This window comes from Etheostoma cragini, chromosome 10, assembly GCF_013103735.1.
Source record: "Etheostoma cragini isolate CJK2018 chromosome 10, CSU_Ecrag_1.0, whole genome shotgun sequence".
Lineage (NCBI taxonomy): Eukaryota > Metazoa > Chordata > Actinopteri > Perciformes > Percidae > Etheostoma > Etheostoma cragini.
The window spans coordinates 16,944,991-16,971,347 of record NC_048416.1 but is presented as its reverse complement, the minus strand read 5'-3'; the positions used below and the strand labels follow the sequence as shown (position 1 = coordinate 16,971,347).

The window sequence follows — 26,357 nt, the reverse complement described above, 5'->3', positions numbered from 1 at the left end:
GGACGTCTATTCAAAGCCCCTCTGGATGGCTCTTTGGGGTGATCTAGAAAGAAAAGACTTAGAAAATAGCAAGCAAAGGCAATTGTCAGAAAACACATGCCAAGCCTGTCTTTTGTCTTGTTGAAACAAAGTGGTTCTTCATGTTCTGTACATTCACCAGGTTTCAAAATAGGCTTTCATCACAATGGCACTATCTAAATCCTATTGTGGCAGAACAAGACAATGTTCTCAGAATCAAATAGAAAACGAATACAGTTGAATCTAATTGCAGTTCCTTCACTATATTCTCCAACTGGGTTTAATCTGGCTCCATTCATGCCTGTGGTAATCACAGTATAGTCTGTTCTGCAGAATTACCGCCAAACATAATTCAGGCTGTTATAATTACACAACAGGCGTTGGCAGGAGCTTCCAAAGCCATCGATATGAACTATAAAGATACTGTTAGTTGTTTTCGTTGATGTCTCAATATTCTAGGGCTACAAGGAACACTGGACATTAGAGAGTCACTTTATCCAGCACTTTAAAATGCAACCAGTGCTGCAGCCACTTGCTCGCTCTCCACAGAACCTGCTGCCTCCACAATATTGTTTAGCCTATTTATACATGACGGGAGGTCCCCCTCTCCTGCCACGCTTCTATGAGGCACGGGTACAGTAAGAAATCAAAGCCTCTGCTGAAACAACAGCTGTTTCTACTTATGTAATGGCTGCAGGATGACTGTTCATATCCTTGGTTGTTGAAACTGTCACAAATCATTAATCTTGGGCCTGTCTGTAGGACCACGCTGTCAAGTTATCTTTGGACATCTGTGGCGAGACAAAAGCAGGACACGTTATTTAAGTGGGCACTTCACACCTTCGCAATCCAACAAAATAGTTTAAAATGATCTGACCACACATGTAGCTCTCTAAATACATATTCATTCATTAAATATAGTTGAACTTATATATACCAAGAATTTTGTTGTGCATTTGACTGTTCAAGGAGGACCACAAGAAATAAAGTGTACACTAAAGAAAGCCACTGCACATTTCTTGATAGTGGGAATGTCTGTTGCTCCCCCTTGTGTAATGCTACATATGTTTTTGGTGGAGATATTGATAGTAACAGACTGCAAGAGAGAGCCCTGCAGAGGTCCAGCACCTTAGACCGAATGGCACATCAAGGGGCTTAGCTACAGTATTAGTGAAGTCTGAAGCAACTTTTCAACACAATACATTCAAAAGACACACTGAGGGAGAATACATGCCCTCTACTGGTGGATAAAAGCAAATAATTCAGGAGAGTTTAGTTGAGACTTCCTTATGTGCTCACTTGACATAATGTGCTGAATATTACTCATTTTCTGTTTTTTATGATACAGATTTCACATGTAGGTACATAGGCGAAGTAAATAGGTAGTGTGTTGTCCGTGACTCTAAGCCTTCTGCTCATTTTGCACCATGTTGCAAGTTAATGCACAATGGGTTCACACCTACGTGATGTTCTGAGCAGTAACCCGGATGCGCGGCCATATTGGAGGCAATCGGTGTGAACAACTGAAGTGAATCTAACCATGTCTATGACACACAGGGAGCTGATGTATCAGTTTGTTTAAAATAAACCAGCAATTGTTCCACTGACAGTAATGAACCACATCAATACTTAATTTAACACTTTATTTAAAATACTGAGTAAAAGAAAAGATAAACAGTTCTTAAAAACTAAAGGCCGAGGATGTCAGTCTGAGCTTTCTGCCACAATTTCCAAGTCCATTTGACAGCAGGTCATGAGAGGGGCAGCCGATTTCGCCAAGGGTAGCCTGGGCTTCTCTCCCCATACGCCACTCCGCGTTGCGATTCCCACACTGCAAGACTGGGGAGGAATAAGGGCAGCTCTTAGTCAAGCAATACACAAGGACAGTTCTAATCCACACGTCCAAAGCGGTTAGCTATAGGACTTTACTCATCTGTACACAGGCGTTGGATCCTTCATTCAGGTGGCTGCATCCACCTGCTGTTTCGGCCTCTGTCAATGTGTCCCGATCTGACAAACCACTCGTTCGTCTGCACTCCCTTCAGTTCGTCACCGCTGTAAATGCTCCAGCCCGTATGCTTGTCTCCGTCAGTCCGCTTCTGCTCCGTGTTCCTCCCCTTTGTCCGTATTCCTTTCTGCTTGTCTGTTCTCCATTGTCTCTTTTCACTGCCCACACCTGTTTTCCATCAATACACCATAAGTTCTCCACACCTGTCTTTACTCAGCCCATCAGTCCAGGCCGTGCTGCGTGGAAGTCAAAGGGAGGGAGTGTTATCATAGTGTACATAAACATACATCAACCCCTATACTAAACAGTTCATGCATATTTATCTGAGCTATGTATGCAGCAAGTTTATAAAATGCACAGCAAACAGAATTAAAATAAACATGCACACACTAAAATCCTTAAAACCAAACATGCTATCTATTAGTTAAATTGAAAAACACCATCATGGCAATTCACACGCAACAATCAAATTAGTGGCAAATTCTTCACCTTTGACATCTACACATCAGAAAAGCATCCAAGATGCAAAGGCATATTGGCGGTGCAGATCCCTACAAGTTGGCTTCCTCTTCTTGGATCCATGACAACCTGCTGATTCTTCCTTCAGTTGCATATCCCGAATTAGTCAACTACCTGGTTTTCTCTCCAAGCCCATACACAGCTGCAGACTTTAAATCCTACAAAGGTTTGGAGGCCTATAACCAGATGTTGTGTAAATGGATGAGGAAGACGCAATACCAAGTCATTAACAACCGTTGTGTTGTGAAGGCCAAAGTAAGTAATGCAGTAACATCTTAAATCAACCTAACCATAAGTGTGTGATATAATTGCAATGCTCAAGGTGTAGCCAGGTGACTTTCAATCGTTTTTTTGTTCATTTCAAAGACCACCAGTTTGATATCTACACTGTACACTACCTGGGTCAGTTTAAGCTTTTTTGGTCACGTTTACTCTGAGAACTTATGGCATTCCTCTCCCTGGTTTTTTAATAACTTTTGGAGGTCGATTATATTCCAAATTTTTCTCTCGGTCTGACCTATTGGTACAACCTAAAACACGCCTATGATTAACCATTTTCCTTGACAATGTTTGGGTATCTACTTCAGTGCCTGTGCTTTGTTGTGATGCGGAGTATCTCCAATATGCCCACTTCCGGTCTGATGACACCTCGTAAAAAAACCTTTATTGACTTTATTTGCAGGGATGATTATAGGTGTGAATGCGTTAAGTAGATTTCATTACGGCAGAGTTGAATGATACTAGGCATTTGATTTTGAATGGAATGATGAGATGGAGTCACATTGTACAACAATTAAAGAAACTGAGATTTATTTAATTTTTAATCTACTTATCGCTGATATTTATAAGTAAGAACAAATGAATTATAAAAGCATTGAAGCGTTAAAGTGAGATGTACAGTTTAGCCCAGCTCATAATTGCTTTTTCAAAGACTAGCCTTGGAAGTAATTACAGGTCGGAGTGAAAAACACCAACCATTCAGATAATCAACCTGCCATTAACACCTCAGGGGCTGTATTCTGTTATCAACTTGACCCCATTTGGAAAAAACACTCTCCACACCTGATTTGCAGACCTTACTCTTTAGACACAAAGTGTTCATTGATTGATTAGTGCAAAGGTCAACATGTAATTCTCCCAGCATATGTGTGGCCCTGGAAGTTATTGACTAAACAAAATGGATGGCGTCATACTTTTGAGGAAGAGCACTGTTAAGCAGCCATGATGAGCAGAGTAAACTACTTAGTCAGTTTCTTTTATTCTGAAACAAAATCTCCTCTCCCTGACCTTTCAGAAAACTTGAGAGAAAACCGTGAAAATTCCATTATGGAGAGAAACTTTATTGATCAAATTAAAAAGCAGATTGCAGGAGGGGAGAACGGGATGACGGGTGTATTCTAGTGAATATTATCACAATCATTGGGCTCCAAACCACCATGTCAACTTAACGACCTCTAATGTATTCCCTTTTCATTCTGAATTGGCTTTACTGGATTGGTCTGACATGCAAGTATACATGTTAGTGTCGGTTTGGAATGAAAACTACAAATTTCTTGGGGTAAACCATACAAGAATGTCCCCACCCTTCTGATTTTAAATATAAAGGTGGCAAGGAAAGACAACACTTAATTTGTGTCAGGCACACATTTTTTTTCCTGGCTATATACTGGATGTTCATTTGGCAACAGGTAAAAGGTGCAAATAACTGTGAATAATATATGCCTGCTTTCACATGCGTGCATTGACGGCTTTACAGAAAAACAATACTTTGCTTTCAGTAGGAAGTCATGCAGTGTTATTTATGGTTAATTTAATTTATTTACAGTATTTCAGCTTCAATAATTGATGCACCATCCATGGATCATTCTTTTTGCAAGGAGGGAAAGCAGCATCCTATTTAATTTTGTTATTTTCCCATTAAAACCTGAGAACACATCAAAGGCAGAATGATTTAATTACCAATGTGGAGAGTCTGTGTACAACCGTCTGCGTTTTGCAAATTATTCTTTACTGAGAATAAGAGACTTATCAGGTCCATACAGACATCACTGCACACCTCAAAAGAAGTTGTGTTGACACAAGGAAGGGGAAAATACATGTCTCCCCCTGACAGAATTATCCACTTCACAGGTATTTTCAGTTTACACTTTCCAGGTTGGAAAATTAATACCCTTTCTTCTTCTGCCAGTAGAGTTTACAAGTCTTTGTTGTGTGCTCTGTGGCGTGCGGACTGAACTAGGATGAGAAGTGGAGTTAAGTATCGTATATGGAATATCATTGCGATTCTTTCCTTACAGCATTTGAATTCTTGATAATTGTTTTTGACTAGGAAGCTGTTTCTTAATGATTATTCCCTTCTTGCCACTTGGTTTCAAGAGTTTGCAGTCCGTTTACTAAGATGTACAATAAAGCCCAGCAAACAAAAGTGGTCTGAACATGTTTAATGGTAAAAAATAAATAATATTTCAGACGGAAATGTAAAAAAATGCCACTTGGGCCTTGTTAAGCACTTAGAATGGAAATTGTCCCACCTTGGTCTTTAAAGACCTACTGTATATGAATCAAAGAGCAATTGAAATGGAGAGGATGGGTGCCAGACACATTCCTCGCATTGTTGAGATTGTTTTAACACTGCAGAAAGTTTGGTAAAGGTCCCTCATACATTGCAGTGCAATTTTTTTCAACAATCTCAATGTTGTCTTAAGGTGAGGTATGATGTCTGATTATATTTCCATAATGAATTATGAATAGAAATGACTGGGGTCACATGCTTGCAAATTAGAAAATGAGTTTAATCTGCTTGTCAAAGAGATGGATGGTTAACATCCTTTCTTTCTGACTCGTGTTGACTCCCTGAGAGCCACTGTAAATAACTTAAGTGGATGTGTGGGTTGGGAGTGGAAGAGAGCTAATGAAAGAAATACAGCAAATCCTGCTGTATAGGAAAATATCACCATGATGTCCAACATGAATTCTGTTTTTCAGACTGTACCCCACTGTCTTTTCCTTATAGTAAAGAAAACCTGCAGAAGAACTTCCCTGATCTATTGCATGCTTTAAAAATAAAGCAGAACACCTGAAATTGTCCCCTCAAGAAGAGAATGAAATCTAAAAAAAGAAACAGCAAGAAGAAAGTGTATTAGAAAGATGATACACAAGAGATGGAGACAGACAGAGAGAGCAGAGACAACAACCGCAGGAGGAAGATAATTATTTCATTTTATTTCTAGGGGTGACACTTTTAATATCATACCCATGTTTTGTTGCAATACTCCTCCTCCTGCTTGACATTTCTGGGCTAGAAAGTACCTCTTAAAGCTCACCATTGCCATGTTTCACATAAATTCCCATTAAGATATTTTGCAGACTTATTACTTTTTTTTGCTGCTGAGGACCGATCTTGGTAGATTATTCTGGTCATGAGCAAGCCAGCACAGGTGATGAGAAGCAAGAGGAGAGAGCAAGATGGAATATTGTGGTGATAGAAATGTCACATTTGATACAATCACACTAATTACACACGCACACTAAATTGCTCTCTGATGCCTGTACATTGTGTTGGCTAATGCCATGCTTTGAATGACATTCTAATTCTCACATTATTTCAGGGGAAAGTGAAGAGAAAGTATCTGGTATCTGGTGCATTTATTTTAATAATCATTTTAATTATAGCTTGAATCAATCATGGACGACCTTTGGTAACATTTGATGAGGAACCGGTTTCTCGGAAAGAGAAACAATAAAGCCTTCAAAACATGGTGACAGAAGCTTAAAAGCTAGTTCACACAATGCTACTCAAAACAAGGCTTAACTACTCCTACAACTACTTACATTTCTATATAACTACTAATCATGATAATTATGTAATATTAATATTGATAATAATAATAATAATAACAATAATAATAATTTGAAAAACAGATCCAGCTTGCCTGTTTCCTGGTGTTTTCCCCACCAATTTCAAGCTTGAACCCTCACTGTTTATTGTGTGTGTTTTTGTGTGTGTGTGTGTGTGTGTGTGTGTGTGTGTGTATGTGTGCATGGGTGTGTGTGTCTAGGGGGGTTTGGGTGAATGTCATCAATCAGCATTAACAATCAGCTCTGCGCTATTGACTGATGATTCACCACGGCAGAATCTCCTCTGACTCTAAAATGAAAGGCAGCAGCGGCAACGTAAGGCAGAGACACTCGGTTGATTGGCACCTCATTGAGTCTGGCAGGGGAGCCTTTGATTGCACTAGCTGTCAATATCACGTAATTGTTTTTCTTACATACATGGTGCCCTCTGTTTTTTGCTACAGCCTCTACTATTACATGTGCCTTCATGGCAGCCTATGTGCAGAACTTAATACCAGCGATTGTATTGCTACATTTACTCTTGTGTAGCTACTGTGAGCAAAACATAGTGTTTTAACACTATTATCACCCAATGTGTCATCGTAACATCAGGGCATTGAGATTCATAACCCATGCTAGAAGGGTAGATTATGCTGCATATGGTTGTAAATCTGTCCTTCACAGCTACCCGAAGATGTATCAGAGTAGCCAGTTATGCCTTGAAGCTTTAATTGGGCCCCTTTTCATTATCACATTAAGTGTGATACTTGAATACATATACTGAGCACACTTCTGTCTCGACAAGGGTGAACTCAGCGTGTATTCAACTGAAGTCAAGCTGAAATTGAGTTTAAATTTCTTCTCAAATGGCACCCATAACTGTGAGAGAAACTGTTAAGGGCTGAGAGAGCAACCCTGTTCCCCACCCCAAGGTCAGCGGAGAAGACAGGATTTAATTGAAATTGAAACTGTCTACCTGATAGTTTGAAATAATTAGCAATATCAGAGTGGCGAGAGGAAGAGTCTAGGATGATGAAAAATCAAAAGATAAAAATGGCTGACTGGTGGCAAGTCATCAATTCGAGTGAATTGAATGTCATTGTGATTGACTGGACATGACTTTGGGTGTCACACATGAAACTCAAAGAAGTAATGCAAACAAGACATGAAACTTTGCCAGAAGTTTAGTAGAGGTGACTGCAAGTAGTCATTTCTATTTTCTTAGACAAGGCAAGTGTATCGTTGGAACCACTTTGACCGAGGGATGCATGCAGTGGCCACTAAACGTTCATAGAAACTAGTTTTCTTGTTTCTGGCAAATACATTAGTATGGATGCATAGTTCGGAAAAATCATCGACCCTGTACTAGTAGCTCGTAGCTTTCTCCCCCCACCCGTAAAACAAACTCTGCCACCTCTCAGCCCCGGAAGACTTCAGATGTCACTTCTGCCGGGCCCAGCATTTCCGCACCAGTTAATAAAGGGGAAATGAATTGTATCAGTGTTGCTGTCTTTGCTCATAGTGAATAGGAAATTATCATAGAAATGGGTATAGGTGCCTTCACACACTCTAAATTACATGGAGGGCGAGCCTGTTTCCCTCTGTCGCACACTCACACACCTGCACACATGCACACACACACACACACAAAAACACAGTAGCTTGAAATAAACTGCAGGATGAAATTGGCTAAAGTGATGTCATCTAAGAGTGGTGGTGGTGGTGGTAATGAGCCTCGAAGCTCTGGCAATTTTCTCCAACAATTCTACAAACACTCGGACAGGATAACAGTCAGGACTATTTTTTTTTAATTTATTTTCATTGTGAACTACCTGTCTCTCCATGCCTACCCAAAGGCTCCACTAAGACATGTCAACATTAGAGTCGATACTAGATGCCAGGCAGATGAAATGTGATATCACCTTGCCTATTTGTGGGTGTTTGTCGTGTTAGAGGTGGATGAAACCACTGACGTAAAGAGGATGGCACCCCAGGACGGACAAGACATACAAGTGACCTCAGGTCCTGACAGGCACACAAAATCAAAGAAGTGGGGTGTTAATATCTCATAGTTAGCGCTCAAGGCTAAACAGCATAAAAGACATTGAGGTCAATGGGTTGCTTGCAGTCTCTAGAGTGAAGTAGTTGCATGGCTATTTTCACCGGCTCCTCCTTTGTCGACTTTTTTAACCACTGGAGCATTCTCTTCATCATCGCAGACAGAGCACAATCAGCGAAGCTATTCTGCCCTTTTATTTTATTATATATATATTTTTCCCTGTTGAGACTGTTTAGAAACCAAAGAGGAGCTGTTAGACTTGCCACCCAAGGAATGAAAGCAGTGCTGAAGACACACACAAAAAAAGTTTTTTAAATGGTTTGATTGCCTTGTGATGAAAACCACTCACAATATATTTAGATCAGATCTAAAACAAAGGCATTGAACTAAGACATACATGTCATAAACAGGAAAAAAGCTTCTTCTTTTTTTAAACTAGTCATGGCCACATTTTTATTATAATCAGTAATTCAATACCATATATGCAATTTGTCAGTGTATAAGTAAAACTGAACTGATTACAAAGTGAACCCTAATTACATTAAGTTAAATTGCATTGATTAAAAACACTTGAGTTATAGTATTGAATAAAATCACCACATGTCTTTATTGTGTGCAGGTAATTTGTGTCAATAGCAATGTGTAACAAAACTGGCTTTAACGTCAATTAATTGTGTTTGTGTAGGGGGAACAGTTTTTATGATGAGACAGCCTCATGGTTGTTTGGTCTGAGATTGAAACTGTAACAAACGATTTCCTTCAGTTTAAATACAAACAGCGGCAAAATTAGGATTTTCAAATCCGTGAGTAAGTTGAAGTCACGACAGCAAGAGCTATGTTAAGTATCAAAAATATTTTTTTCTTCCCCTATTTTGAAAAACGTTACTGTTTTATGGCATTATTCATGGACTAAACTAATCTCTTTTCCTAATGTTTTCAGCAACTGAACCACTCCCCAGCCCATTCCCCTCCCCCACACCCATGTGTCTGTCTGTTTCTGTTGCCTCCGCTTTTGGGAATGTTAGTTGACAATGCCTGCACTCAACACACCCCAAATAAAGTGCGTAGTGACAGAAACATTAACACAAGCCAGCCACTGAGTACCTCTGTGATTTTAGTGAGAGTTTATCTGTCAGCTGGGCCTGAGGGAGTAAAAGGCATACATCTGAACTTTCAACAGTTGGTGTTTGAGTGGAGGATTTTGTCAGTCAACATCAAAACAGTAAAAGTAAAGTTGTGATTTACTGAGGAACCTGGATTGCTCATCTGGTACAGAGTGTGCCCCATGTACAAAGACTCAGTCCTTGTTGCAGCGGTCGCAGGTTCAACTCAGACCTGCGGCTCTTTCCTGCATGTCATTCCCCTTCTCTTTCACATCTTCAGCTGTCCTATATAACAAAGGCTTAAAATGCCCCGCAAAAAAGCTGTAATTTATTGAATGTGCCGCTTGGGTCTGCTTTCATTTTTGCCAGTGATACATTATATGACTTTTCGCCTGCTTTCAAGAACATGGCGATGCGGATGAATTAAACATGTTATGCAGGAACAGGTCTTTCTCTGAAAGCCTTACCCTTTTCATGATAACCCCTTTTTAGACATTCAATGGACTTATCACAGCGTATAAATAGGACAGAATTCATTATTCAGGGGAGGTTTCGGTGAAAAATTAATAGTTGTCCCTGGAGGAGTGTCAGTGGCGCTCCGGAAAAGGAAAACCTTTAAAGTGTACATGCACAGGGGGATCTGCAGATAGTCTAGCCCTCGTGTTAAAACCTTCAGCGTGCTACGCTACATACTGATATTGCAAATAAGTTTGCTCAGCACTAATGACTGTGACCAATACCGTATATATTCTGCATTCATGCCTAAGCTGTCCTCATAATATTTTGAAGATGGAGGAAGAAAAGGAAACAGAAAAGGGAGAGCATGCGTGTCTGCTCCTGACACCGACACCTCATATAGATTACACAATTTTAGGATTTTCTAGTAGGACAAAACACGGGGACTTGAGCCGTTGACAGTTAAAGAGAGACTCTCACTTTTCTGCGACTACATTGACTGATTTCACTTCACTGTGCAATAAACACACACCCTAGAAAAAAAACACAACAAACAAAGTACAGCAGGTCCTCCTATGAGCTGTGTCATATAAGAGATTACAATTTCCACCATGCCCAGACCACTCATGCACTGAAATCCTGCGGCCGCTGGTGCTGAGTGGTTTTCAGCCTGCCAGTTATCTATTGAAAGATGGGCTTCACGATGCCTTTGTATCCACTTCCTATCTGCCTGGCCATGGAGGCAATAACAGTAATAGATGGCTAAGGGAAAACAGAGCTAATCATCAATGACTGCAAGATATATAGCATATGCAGTGGCACCTTGTTTATTACCCTCTTTTCTCCTCCTGCTGAATCCACCGGCTATACAGACAGGCTGCCAGAGCTTCTTCAATGTTAATTTGATTTATTCTTGTTTTCCATAATAATTGGGGGCAATGGGTCAGTGTGATGAATTTGCTCGTTACATGACACAGGATGTAGCACGGTAGTGGCTGCTGTACAGTTTGTCTCTCTCATTTCTCCTCCATCATGGGAAGCAAAGGCCTCATTTTTATTAGCTATTATCTGAAAACATCCAAGTCGTTGTATTGGATCCCAACGCATCAAGGTTTTTTTTTTCTTTTTTGAGGACTGGCTTATACTTCGAAACAGCTTTTAATTTGATTTAAAAAAAGAAAGCTAAGAGTGTTATAAGTGACATTCACATTTTTAGATCAAAGTCATTTTCTAAAAAATCATGATTGTTTAGATAGTATTCCTACTGGAACAATCCAATCTCCTTGCAAATATCAAACAGCTTTGTTGGGTCCCACTTAATCAGCCTATTTTCCTTTCTTTTTTTAATCTCTCCAAAGTAAATTTCACTACCTTCTCATCCTGTGCTTTTTATTTGCCCGTCCCAGACCTCACAATATCTACACTATATGGAAATCTTCAGACGTTCATCCATGTGCAATGAATTTAAAGGTGGATTCACATTTTTTCTATCTTATAAATATGCATTTATGTATTGCTTCCTTGTCAGTGACAACGCACCTACAGCATCTTCCAGCGTTTGCACAAGGAGGTACAGGCGTGTGTGTGTGTGTGTGTGTGTGTGTGTGTGTGTGTGTGTGCACGTGGGTGCGTGCATGCGTTTGTGTGTATGTGTGCGTGTTTGTGTTCATACATGAGCGTGTCTTCTGTTTCCAACCCCCCACATAGAAACTCTGTGCCTCCTCCTCTGTGTGTCATTGTGGTGATGAGCGCTGATTGCAGATTGCTTTGGTGTTTGCACCTCTCATCTACCTGGCCCACGCTGGGTGTTTGGCCAGGCCTGATTTTGTTGATGGTGACACCGTCATCTTGTCCTTGGGTGGGGAGGCCCACTAGTAGTCCAGACATAATGAAGGAGATGTAATCAACCAATCTCACACACACAAAAGTAAAGAAGAAAGCTGTTTCTGTGCTCTATCTTCCCAACTGTGCTCTCTGCTGATGGAAATCACACAATTGCAATTGTTGATGTTGCGGCTCGTTTTTTTTTGTAAACTTTTTATGCTGAGGCAATATGAACATTTTGAAGTTTTTCCCCCTTCGACAACAAAGGTGACTTCGAGATAAAGGAATTAACATTAAATTAAGTCTGCACATTGTGTGGCTGTTGTAAATTCTCAGTCAAGAAAGGGGTGCTTCAACCTACAACATACTTTTAATCAATTGTAACAAAAAGAAAGAAGCAAGCACTTGGCACTGGGTTGTTCAAGAGATCCTTTCTCTCTCTCTCTGTGCACTTTGTCCTCTCTCTGTGCTTTGTTATTTGTTTTGGTGTTCTTATCTCAGCCAAGTCAATAATATTCTTTGTTGTCTGAAATTGTGTGTCGGGAACAAAAAGGCCTTCTCCTTTTGTTGAAAGTACCTGTCTGTGACTTTTCACTCTCTCTCAGACTCCAAGATAAAGTAATCATTATATGTTGTTTTCTGCCTGCAATTACTTTCAGTTACAATGGGTCAAACACTAGGAAAGCAAAAGGGGTCGAGAGTAGACACAGCTAGATGGATTACAGACGGGGAACTGTATAGGTCCCACAAGTGCTGATAAATACGTATGTGGCTCAGAGACTCGCCGTGTTCAGCGGCGTCTCAGTAAATGCATCAACAGTAATTAGTCTGGAGTATATATGGACAACCCCGCTCCCCTCTTATCTGCGTCACATTGTCTCCTTTAAAAAAGGCCATTCATTGCATCTAGCACTATTTGTCTTAAGTAAGTACAAAAAAAAAAAAACAGGAGCAATGTGCTTTGCCATTTCTTATATATCCCTTTGTATCGCTGCTGCACCAAATTGCGCTTGAAATTTATGTTTTAGTGGAAAAAATCCACTACGCCATTATCATTGGTAACTCCTTACCATTCACTGGCAAGCAGTTCTTAGAGCGTGTGATAGCTGATGAGAAAGGTGAGTACATGAAGACAGGATTTATAGAAATATTTCTATTGTTCCATTGCACATTCTATAAAACCGTGTTAATAAAAATTCTAATGTAGCTGTCTGGCCCAGCACGTCTGCGTGTAGATCTTAATACATGTCACCATCTCACATGGCACCACTGACCTCTGTTGCACAGTTGATATCTGCCTTTCAAAGAGCACGCCAAGTTTTATTGGTACAATGGAATATTTACTTCCTCCTCCACGCCCTTGACAGTAGTGACAATCACGGCTCTTATTGCCTTCGCCAGGGATTATACTGTACCCTTTCCTGATAAAAGTAAAGAAAACCAAATAGCATTGAGTCTGACGTGCAGAGGAAATTTAATTTTCAGACTCATTGCGACAGGCTTTTCCCAGAGAAGTCACAGACGTCTCTAAGCCTGCATATTCAAAAGTATTATGTATATTCAGGACTTCTAAGTATTTCTTAAAGTTTTCATTCATTCAGAAAGCAGACTTTCATGAGCTTTGCAATATCTGGAATAGAATCTTGAATTTAAAGGCTGTCTCTTATTTGTAATTCTGTGAAAGTAAGACTAGTCTGTCTGAAAAAAATGATTGCCAGAGCTGTGGTGAAAGTAATGGTATTTTTTTCAGCCAACACCAAGGGGTTTTAATAGCGTTATTATTATTAATGACCATCCTTTTGCTTATCCAGATTGTACGTTTTGAGTAGGTATAAGGCCGTCTGAAGTGATACGTTCTTGGTAATTACAAACCCAATTATTTCTCCTGTGATTGTATTTTTTTGAAAGACGCGTCAATATTCTTGTGTTTCTGTCTTTTGGTCTCTGAAAACACGAGTCACATGCTCAATCTGTGTCTCTTTTCCTCTCACTCTCGGTCTCATCTCATCCTCTATCACACAATAATAGTATGATATGATAATGATTCTGTCTCTGATGAAAAGCATGTTGTTTAAATACAGCTGAATTTAAACCTATTTGTATTGGTTTTTCTCTCTCATCTGGCTCCATTACTCCTGTTTTATTTGCCACTGTGAGAGGCAACGTTGTTAGTGATAATGTGTTGGGTATTAAAAGGTTTATTTTCTTGGCAAAGTGGCATATGTATGAACTTGTGCAGTTTTTTTTTACGTTTCAGGATTTAAAAAAAGGAAAAGACTTCACCAATCAACACTGCAGAATGAGTCAGAAGCATAGTCCACCTTTCTGATGCTTGTTTGACAAATTTAATATCCTAGATGTCGGCAATTATCCTTTTAATTAGCAATAATGAGTTTGTGCATGCTGAAATAATAAGTTGAACCGTGATATGTGTGCAGACGTTGATGTGAAGCTCATCAAGATGTAACTAGCTCTGTCAGTAAATATCATCAACTGTCATGTAAAATATCTCATGCTTTTGTACTGAAACGCTGGCTAACACGCATCTGTCTGCCTGTCAGAACTTGTAGTTGGATTATTGGATGTCATGGCCATTAGAGAAAATAAGTGAGAAAACATACTAGTATAATAAAAGAGTAAGATATTATGCATACAAATTTCAACATTCCAAAGATCTGGCTGGTAAGGCAGCCATGAGCTTTGCATTGTTTGTCATGGCTGAATCAAATCATTACTTAGATAGTCTATTCTGACATTTTACCAATTATCTTTATATTAGCGACTGTGTACAGTAACCTCACCATTAGCATGCTGCAGCATGGGCCTGGGAATTTTAATTACTGCTTATTATTTCAGCATTACAACCTTTTATAATATTTAAAACAGAAATGGCCCAACAAACACAACAAGTGTAGCCACAAATTCACCTCTGTTATAAAACCTTGTAGTGGAGACACTGGAGTGTTAATTGTTTTAAAATAGAACATGGATTTGTTTTCCTGGATGCTACAGTATCAGAGGTGCACTTAAGGGACATTACTGTATTATCAATGAATCACCTTCATGCCAGCTTGTTGAAATGTTACAAACTGTGTTTAACCAGGGGCTGGATACATTAATTTGAAAATATTTACACTATAATACATCCTACTACAAAAGATGTAAAACATTTTAAGGGAAGTTTTTGTTAAGACTGGCTCAGGAAGGCTTTTATTCAGCTTTTAGTGGGTTCACGTTGTAGGTAGTATACTAGACTGCATCAGAATGAAAGATTTGTATGTGATACTGGCGCTCATGTTGCTTTTTACTCTGAAAACAAGTCTGACAAAGTTTTGTGGGGCCACTAAATTGGATTGCAGCCAAAGATAGCAAGCATTCAAGTTATTGTGTCCAACCCTCTAACTTTCATTTCTAAGCTTAATGAGTTTAAGTAATCACAAGAGTGTGTTCAGTCAAATTCTCAGCTGTATTTTCATCGAGTGCAAAAAAAAAAAAGGAATCTTTTGCATGGCATCCATTATCCTCTTACCTCTCTCTTTCACATGACCAATGTTTATACATGCTGTGATGTTTGACCGCACGAATGAAAGGTCAGCTGAAGGGGTGATGCAGCATTGTTCGATCTGTGGCTAACCAAAGGATGTGATGATGTTGCCAAACAAGATTACTGTAGGCTGCCACTGGCATGGACCTGGCATATGACCATAATTTCAACTAGAAAACCTAAGACCAAGTCCAAAAATGCATTGAATACCATTTCATTCCTGGAGTCAACAGCAGTCATTTAATCGGGGAAATTGCAGGTGAACTTAGTATTAGATATTCAGTAAAGTCTGCAGAGTAACTTTACAGGTATCACAGTTTTGTTTCAACCACATCCAAACTGCTCATTGAAGATGAATCCTCTCAAATGAGAACAGTAAAGAAGGTCTGATCCAAGCCATGCTGCCTCTTAAACCCAATTGTTTGCCATTATCCCCACTTGTCTGCCATTCAAATTTCCTTGAAGGGAACGTAGAAAAGAAGTCTCAGCATCAGGGGATCCGTGGCATCAGTGATGTGTGATTCCTCCCGAAAGCTCCGCGGGGTACAGTTGTTTCCCCTGAATACAAAAGACAGCAGCATCACAAGCACGCTGCGGCATACCTCGAGCTGACGAAAGCAGCCAGAGCTGTCAGTGACATCACTCATGCCATGCTCCCACCCTCCCAAACCCGCCACTGCCTATCCCAACATCCCGCAGGAATCGAAAATAGTAAAGGCCCATATCTCTTATGGAAAGGCTGGATGTGAAATATTGCATACAGAATTTGTAGGCACTGAAGGCTGTTGACACAGAACTGATGGGAGTTCAAGCTGTGTGAAGTCACAGAGCCACAGACTTCCCTTTCATTTGTAAAGTATGCTATGTTAAAGACAGCTTCACCTCTGGCTGCACTGATCATTTAAAGTTAAGGAGGAGGAAGTAAATCTGGCAGGAATTCACTTTTGGATGCGTGTTTCTGTTAAGAACATTTATTTTTGTGTCAGAATGCATGCTTGTGGGATGAGAAGTTCATGCTATTAGCATTACCTCATCAAAAATGACAGTACTCTGAAAAGGCATACCAACAGCAGAAAACATTTGGAGAAGGATTGAGTCAGGGCACGGCTGAGACTTGGCTCGGCCCTATTGTGCTAACTCAGAGAATGAGAAAGCAGCATCCATTTTAGCCTTAATGAAGTTAGTGACCCTCTGAAAGGTGACACATTTACCACCCAAGGGATTTATACACTCCTGCTCCAAGGCTCCAGTTCAATATGGAGAGGACAGATTTGACTCCATGTGGGCACTCCAAATATATCCTCTAAATTAATACCAGGCGATTCATTTTCAGACACCACCCTCATAATTAAAGTTGACACTGTGCTATTCAATCTGCGGTTGCACAACATTACAACAAAAAGTGCATTGGGGCGTTATACAACAATCTAGATAATTTTAGGAGGCCAGACTGGTATCACTAATGTGGAGTAATCAGAATATTCATTTTTGTTTTGTAGAATGCCATTAAACAATAAACAGCGAGAAGATTTGCAGATGTTTGTGAAATAGATTTACACAGAGCATGTAGAACTTGTGTGCGTGAAGGAAATAGTCATTCCTCTGAACTGGGGGTCGAAAGGCCGCTTAAATATTTATAGCATCCTTACTTATGCAAATATAATAAATAATTTCTACATGACAGCTTGAAGCCGAGGCCTAGAGGAGTGTTGTGATGTTTGAATGAGGACCCCTTTTTTTGCATGGCCTAGGAAACCTAACACTGCAGGCTCCTGGTTGCCTTGGTGCACACTGTTTTACATTCTAATTATCTGGCTTGACAGGCTTTATTGCCGAGGCTCAATGCTGAGGCCTCATCCCAGACTCATTCCACATGTGATGTCAGTGCCGGGATAATGAGATAAGATAGTTTGCGTGCTTAGCCTTGCCCAGTCACATCCTCATTCACTTCTCATTTTTTTCTTCCCTTTCATGCATGCAACCGATATGCGGCCACAATTAACCATGTATATTAATTGTACCTGAATGCTAACGATGCTAGCTGGATCCTGGGATAATGGTATTCTATTACCCCCAGCTCTCCCTGTTTGAGTTTTCTTATTTGACCAGATTTATTTGGGATTCCGGAAGATCAGAAAGATATAAGTTGTGCCACATTGACAGTGATTCAAACAAACAATGCTTTGTTAAGATGTTGATTAAATATTTAATAAAGTAAAGTCAATCCGAGACACAAACAGCGAGACGATTTTTTCCAACTCTAATTAAGCTACAGGGAATTCCTTGCATATTGTAGGTAAACAGACAGAGTCATGGGAATACCAATGGAAATTAAATGCTCTGCTGGTGTTTTTCTCATTACAAGATGAAATAAAACATTTATCACTGACTTTCATTTCGTTAAAAGGCTGACATTTTGTAGGTCAACCACTGATAAGGCAACAACTTTCTTCTACTTACATTATGATTCATGAGTTTATGCAGTGCTTTTGCAGCACCCCGGTAAAAGCCTTGCATTCTCTGTATGTTCTGACCTGTTGGAGTAATGTTGTTTTCTTCTTTCTCTCTTCCATTTCCTTTTTTACAGCCATTGAAGTGAACCTACAGAAAGCCTTGGCTGAGGCCTCTGAGACCTGTACCCAGGAGTGTCTGATACTAGGTCACTCCGACAGCTGCTGGATGCCCCCAGCCCTGGCCCAGTTCCAGGGTCCTGGTAGCAACAGCCCCACCTCCACCCCTATCACCACCGCCATAACCGGTACAATGCCCTCTTTTGGCTTCCAGCAGACCTGCGCTCGGGGAGCCAAAGCTAACATGGTCAGCATGGGGGTCATGGATGGGCGCCATACCCTGGGCAGGTCTGTGCCCAAAAAAGATGAACTGGACAAAGGAATCAACCGGCCGCAGTTCTACAACACCCTGGATAGACACTGCAGTAAGAAGGAGGACCCCATCAAGGTCATCCCCCTGGCGAGCTTCTCCTCCCCCGGGCAGCAGACGCCCACTGGCGGGGGCAGCAGCTCTTTCTTACATGAGCACCAGTTGTAAAAGAGTAAAAGACAGATCTTCATTACCCTGACATACATGTGGCTCAATCCCTAGTTGGCTTGTTGTCAGTGACTTTATGATCAGTATGTATGCGTACGCGTGGAGGTATGCATAATTTGATAAGGTTGACCAGCTCTGTTTACTGATAAAGACATCTGAGAATGGATTCAATCATGAAAATGTTGTTCAGACAAAATCCCATGGGATCAGTCTGACAGCTAAAGCATTTGGAAGTAAATATAAGGCTCAACGTCAGCAGGTCATCTACATTATAATAAATAAAGGTAGTTCTATACCAAAGTAGTATCATCACAAAAAAAAGAATTTTGCTTTCAGTTTGGTGATGTTTGCTTAGTAATAAGAAAGGGCAATGTAGGCTTTAAGCCCAGCTTAGTGAAACTGTGTCCCGAAAGACTTTTTCTCTGCACAGAAACACTTGCGAATACAGTACTTTGTGTTGAGTGACCTAAATTGGGCTAAATGTTTATTATGAGCTCTGAGTGGATGGTGTTTCTGTTCAAGTTCTAGTGAAGTATTGCTCTGTATAACACGCAGCACAAACTCTTTTGGTGGTAGAAGATGTTTCTTTTGTTTTGCCTGAACGTTTTTCAGAAGTCTATTTTGGTCAGGGGACTGCAGAAGGATAAAATAAAAAGTCTACACAGCATAACTAGGCCAATGGTAGACAACACCGGTAATCTTTTGCATTCTACATTTTCACCGTGGATCAGCACACAAAATATAAAAAAATAAAAACAAAATACACACACATCCCCAAGATGTTTTCCATATGTTGGTTGGTCCATCTCTGCCAACTCTATTAAGAAAGTGTTTACTCTTTAACTCAGCAGCTTAGCCTTTAAAGGCGCAGACAGATGCGCTTTGGATATGTACCCTTTGTTTCTATTTCTCACATTTTGCTGTTCAGAAACACTCACACACAGTAACAATAGCTATGGAGCCAATTATGAAATTTTCTATTGTAATTACTTTGATGTGTGATCTCAGTAGTGACCATCATTGTGGTTAGGAGGTCTGGAATGGTTCTCTTGGCTAGCCAGAAACATGCTCTGCATGTGCAGAGGCAATGAAAATGTGACAAGCGCTCATTAATAGCAGCTTAAAACACTCCCTCTCTTCCCGTAATGTCATTAACAACACCTTTTGTTCTTGCTATTAATTGCTATTGTGTGTTTTACTACAACTCAGATTGGCTGCAAAGTTTCTATTATCAGTTTTTACTACGTGTTAACACTGGAACAATAGACCAGGGTGGAAGAATTTCTTCATCGCCCGGAGTCTAACTAAATTATTGATGTTAATGTTATTTTTGCACTTATCGTAGGTATAGGCATTGGCACTATTTGAAAGGACCTCCCTGCAGGCTGCCCCTTGCCATGCTTTCATCCTACATACACTGCATCATTGCCTGTGTGCGTAAATTGTTCTGATGAAGACAACTACTTCAGACTAACTTACTGCTCTAACAGATTGGGTACAGTATAATCTATTGCTTCAGCAATAAGTGACTTTGCTGATATCCATTTTTCTTTCCAGTAACATCCAAGCCAGGTGTCTACATCATCAGGTATATGATTCATGTGATTCATTTTCTTGTACCATATTGCAAATTGGGAACAGGCCTAAATCTATAATGCAACCTGGCACTCTCGAGGGGAGGCACAATGCAAATTGTATTTGCATGCTCTTACCTACCACACCAATTTTCTCTGATACTTGGGGTCAGGAGTGTTATCATTATAAAGAGGATTTACTGTATCTTAGTGTCAGTGAAATGATCAATTAAAGGAACAGTGTGTCAAGGACATGCAAAAGGGACAATTCAATTTCATCTCAGGCAATTACCCAAATGAATTGAATTCAAAACAAACAACTTAAATACATTCTCCTATAAATCTCCCTTGATGAAAATGTTCCAGTTTGGGAATCCAATTCCAGCTCATTTACAAATACTTATTTTTCCTCAATCACTTTTCATTTTATTTTCATCGCTATAGGTACTACAGACATGTTTTATCAAATGGTAAAAACAATACATATTTAATCAAAAAGAAGCACATATCAAAGGGAACATACATCATGGTGTCATTGAAAATTGGAATTTTATCTAACAAATGCAAATCCAACACTGTTTTTTATCCAAATGTTGCCCAAAAAAGTATTTTCAGTCTCACAATTACATAAATAAGTAGGGCAAACAAAAATAAATATGAAAAATAACAACTATGTTTTAAAAAAGCCTTTCTGTTTATTAACAATAAGAAGTGAAGTATCTGGTGTTGGAGTGTTTATAAATATAACACATGAAATTGTGCCCTTTCTCAGACCATGGAGGAAGAGAATATCAATGGAATATATACGGGATGATACACTGTCACAATGTAATAAAAAAATGTGATTGTTTGAATTAATGTATCCAATCACACGTGTAAAGTTAGAACAATCTTACCTGTCTGTAACACTCTGTTTTCACTTACTCTGCCTACAAAACTCCTGTGTATTGTAATGTTGCAGCAGCTACATTAATTGAAAGACAACTTTAAGGGAATAGTATAATAACTGCATGAATGTACATCTGTAGGATGTTGCTTTTGATACCAACGTTACTTTTTGTCTACTGCAGTCCAATTTTGTTTTACCATTTCCCCTTATAGAAGTAAAAGTAGTGGTGTTTTACATATTTATCTATTTCTCATACAAAGAGCATTCCATATTAAGGGGCATTTGTTTGTTTGGGAGGTTGAGGCTCCCTGAGTAATTTAAGTTGCTCTGCAACAAAGGTTTTCATCTTTCACAAAACACATGGTGATGTAGACAAAATTTGGAGGGTGATCACAGGGTTTTCACTTTGCATGATTCTGCTCTCACTGTTATTTTTATTTATTTTTTCCAATTCTCTCTGCCCTAAAAGCAAATATAGCATACATAAAACTGAACATTATTTATTTTTCAATTTTTAGTTTTCAGCTTCAATTTTTCTATTTAAAATGTGTGTCATGAACACCATATCAACTTGTGTCATAATTTGCATGAACTGTTTGGACCTCCATGTTTTTTTGACACTTGACTATAGTTCATGCCTCCATCATTAGATTCAATGTCAGTATTGATGTTTACGGCTCTACCTTTTTGTCTGTCCTATGAATCAAAACAAATGTTACACAGTGTACACATTCAAACTTTGTGAAGCATGCATACCACCTGTGCCTCCATGTACACCCAACGATCTATACTGTCAGTTTTAAACTGTACATAGCAGTACCCCTAAGAACAAGTGATACTGATTACAAACTGGAAAGACACATACAGTAAAGACTAAAAGCTACAGGCTAAATGCTGATATTCGCTATGTTGATAAAAAGGATAAGGGAAAACATAAGAAGTGATGAGATGACAATCTCTCTTGTTATGTAAATGGATACATATGCATATTATTGATGATAGTGTGGATGAATGTGTTTATAGGTGATCTTGTATGTGTGTGAGGGAAAGTGTGTGTCTCCTTGCATGTGTGTGTGTGTGTGTGTGTGTGTGTATGTGTGTGTGTGTGTACTGGCATGTACCTTGCCAGAATATTTTATGTACACAAATGTATCTTGTACAAAAACTGTATCAAAATATGATATAAGACTTAAGTATATGCTTGTAAATTAGTCATCAGTGAGTCAGGTAAAGTTTTGCTTTGAGAGAAGGCTCCAATGCTTGCCAGCATATCTGTTTTGGTCAGTTAAAGCTATACAGTCTGTGTTGTAATGCCTTTGTAAAATATCCCATTTAAATCTATGAAAAAAATGACCTTCCATATGGTGAAATGATTTTTCTTGTCATTGAATTTTACTTGAGCCATTAAATATTGAGTCAAAGTATGCATGGATCACGTATGTCCTTCACTTTCCATTGTTGTTTGATTAGGTTTTTCTTGACAGTGATAGATGTGACATGAGAGCATACTGTCACTGTGTTCCAATTATGGTAATTACAAGCTAATGATATAAAAACTGGTATTTCACCTTCATCAATTCTGGAAATTAATACAACTCAACCTATGCCATATACCGCATGAGGATATTTATTGAAAGAAAAAAAACAGTAACAAGCAGAGTAGCCTCAAGAATGGATTTTACTTTCACACTTCCAACAAAGGAGTCAGCGGGTTTTTTGCACTATATTTCTCTTTTAAAGCAGCAAATGCTTTGTAATATTTTTATATTAATATATATTAATATTAATACTAATATCAATATTATAATATTATAATTTTTTAACATAAGTAATTGACAAAAACTAACTGTTTTAAAGGTGCAATATGTAATACTGACAGCTTTGGTTTAAAATATTTACTGTAGTACAAATTTAAAATACTGAAGAGAGCCGTTGCCCCTGCCCCTTCCTCCTCAGACTCAAAGTTCACAGAGGTTGCCAGGCTGAGACCACAGCATATACAACAATGTTGCTAGATGCTTGTCTCACACATCCATACATTACTACACAGCACAGCGGCGCAGCTAATGTTAGACGCTGTTAAGGCTTAGAATTACGGTAGGAATGGCTAAAAACACAAAAACCTCACCGTCCTCTCCACTGATGGACAGAAACACTTCCTCGGTTTAGAAATACGCTGAGAACCACTAGAATTAACACTACCTTGCTGTCCACTCCACCAGACTGAACACACTTCATTGTCTTAGAATTGCGACAGCAATCACTAAAAACAATACAAACTCCGTCCTCTCTTTCAGATTTACAGCTACCTTCTCTTGGCTTAAAACAACTCACTGTTGTTGGCTACGGCCGCTGAATAGGCTACACGTTGCAAACAGCCTTGGCCCGCTTGCCTGTTCCTCCGGTAACGTTAGCTAGGAGTTAGCAGGGTTAACATGGCTGCATTAGCCAGGGACAGTGGGGATCACTTTTCCGGCTGGTCTCTTAATTGTTTTTTAAGTAACCAATTCTTTTGACATACCAAACTATAATTTTTTCTCTTTTTTTGATACTATACTATGACTTTTTGATCAGTTTTTTGACGTAACTGTATGATTTCTAAAAACTATACTTTACCATGATTTTTTGACCTTCTAATACTGTACTATGCTTTTTAACGTACTATATCATCACATTTTTTGAAATACATACTATACTATGGCTTTTTTATCACTTTTTTGTCATGCCATATTATGACTTTTTTGACATACCATACATGACGTTTAATCACTTTTTTTGTCAAACTATTCAATAACTTTTTTTCGACATACTATACTATGACTTTTTATCACTTTTTATAGACATTCCCTACTGTGATTATTTAACACTTTTTTCAACATATTATGACTTTTAACCTCTTAGAAATTCAATACCATGACTTTTTTTTCGAAATAATATAGTATAACTTTTTCTATTTCTTCGACATACTATACTATGACTTCATCTCTTATTTCAACATACTATACTATGACTATGTTTTTACTTGCTTTGACATACTATACTATGACTTTTACCATCTCTATTTTTGACATACTATATTATGACTTTTTCTCTTTTTTGACATACTATACTATGACTTCGTGAAAACTTTTTTCAACGTACTATACTGTAATTTAAAAAAAATATATTCCTTACAATGATTTTTTGACATTCTATGTCATAGACTAAATTTTTTTTAACATACCACACTATGACATTTGTCAATATACTATGATATCTTTTTTCAACATAATATACTGTCTTTTTTATCACTTTTTTGTTGTACTGTACTCTGACTTTTTCACCTTTTTCGACAATGTATACTATGACTTTTTACGCCATACTATACTCAGACTTATTTGACATACTATACAATGACTTATTTCAAGATACTATACTGTTACTTTTTTTCTCTTTTGTCAACGTACCATACCATGACTTTTTAGCAATTTGTAAGACTATATTCTGACTTTTTCGACATACTATACAATGACTTTTTATCACTTTTTTTAGACATTCTCTAATAGGACTTTTTTAACACGTTTTTTCAACATACAATGACTTTTAACGTTTTTTGACATTAAAACCATGACTTTTTTTCGACATACTAAACTATGACTTTTACTATTTCTTCAACATACTATATTATGACTTTGTTATCACTTTTTTCAACATACTATACTATGACTATTTTATTACTTGCTTTGACATACCATACTATGACTATTTCATCTTTATTTTTAACATACTGTATCAGGACTTTTTCTCTTTTTCGACATACTATACAATGATTTCTAAAAACTATACTTTAATACGATTTTTTGACAGTCTAATACTATAATATGCTTTTTAACATACTATATTATCACATTTTTTGAAATACGTATCATACTATGGCTTTTAATACATTTTTAGTCATACTATGCTGTGACCTTTTCAACATACTATGCCATGACTTTTTCACTTTATTTGACATTCTGTACTTTGACTTTTTCACCATTTTTAACATACTATACTATAATTTGAACCTCTTTGCCTTTCAATACCATGACTTTTTTTTTTTTAAATAACATAGTATGACTCTTTTTGATATACTAAAGAATTACTTTTTCTATTTCTTTGACATACTATACTATGACTGTTTTTACTTGCTTTGACGTACTATACTATGACTTTTACCATCTCTATTTTTGACATACTATATTATGACTTTTTCTCTTTTTGACATCCTATACTATGACTTCGTGAAAACTTTTTTCAACGTACTATACTGTAATTTAAAAAAATATATTCCTTACTATGATTTTTTTACTTTCTATGTCATAGACTAAATTTTTTTTAACATACCACACTATGACATTTGTCAATATACTATGATATCTTTTTTCAACATAATATACTGTCTTTTTTATCACTTTTTTGTTGTACTGTACTCTGACTTTTTCACCTTTTTCGACAATGTATACTATTACTTTTTACGCCATACTATACTCAGACTTATTTGACATACTATACAATGACTTATTTCAAGATACTTTACTGTTACTTTTTTTCTCTTTTTTCAACGTACCATAGCATGACTTTTTAGCAATTTGTAAAACTATATTCTGACTTTTTTGACATACTATACTATGACTTTGTTATCACTTTTTTTCAACATACTATACTATGAGCTTTTTGATCAGTTTTTTGACATAACTGTTTGATTTCTAAAAACTATACTTTACCATGATTTTTTTACATTCTAATACTATACTATGATTTTTAACATACTATTTCATCACATTTTTTGAAATATGTACTTTACTCTGGCATTTAAACACTTTTTGGTCATGCTATGCTGTGATTTTTTCGACTTACTACGCAATACTTTTGATCACTTTTTTGTCAAACTGTACCATAACTTTTTTTAGACATACTATATTATGACTTTTTTCATCACTTTTTTTAGACATTCTCTACTATGACTTTTTTAACACTTTTTTCGACATATTATACTACGACTTTTAACATGACATGACATGACTTTTTTCACTTTTTTTGACATGTTATACTATGGTTTTTAAGACATGCTATACTATGGCTTTTATATCACTTTTTTGTCATGCTATTTTATGACTTTTTTGACATACTATACATGACTTTTAATCACTTTTTTGTCAATCTATACTATAACTTTTTTTCGACATACTATACTATCACATTTTATCACTTTTTTTAGACATTTTCTACTATGACTTTTTTAACACTTTTTTCAACATATTATACTATGAATTAAAAAAAAAATTGAAGTTCAATACCATGACTTTTTTTTCAACATACTAAATCATGACTTTTTCTATTTCTTCGACATACTATACTATGACTTTGTTATCACTTTTTTGACATACAATACTATAACTTTTTTTCGAAATACTATACTATGACTTTTTATCACTTTTTTAAGACATTCTCTACTAT

General features: G+C 37.8%; 1 protein-coding gene across 2 annotated transcripts in view; it reads left to right on the top strand.

Annotated features, from left to right (window-relative positions):
• The window catches only part of pcdh11 (protocadherin 11), a 124,751-nt gene extending 105,581 nt beyond the window's left edge, over positions 1–19,170 (top strand). For both annotated transcript variants that reach the window (XM_034883514.1, XM_034883513.1), the window contains one exon: positions 17,956–19,170. In XM_034883514.1, the coding sequence (XP_034739405.1) occupies positions 17,956–18,416 (461 nt within the window). In that variant the 3' untranslated portion in view covers positions 18,417–19,170. The remainder of the gene's footprint in view (positions 1–17,955) is intronic.
• Positions 19,171–26,357: the final 7,187 nt, after the last annotated feature.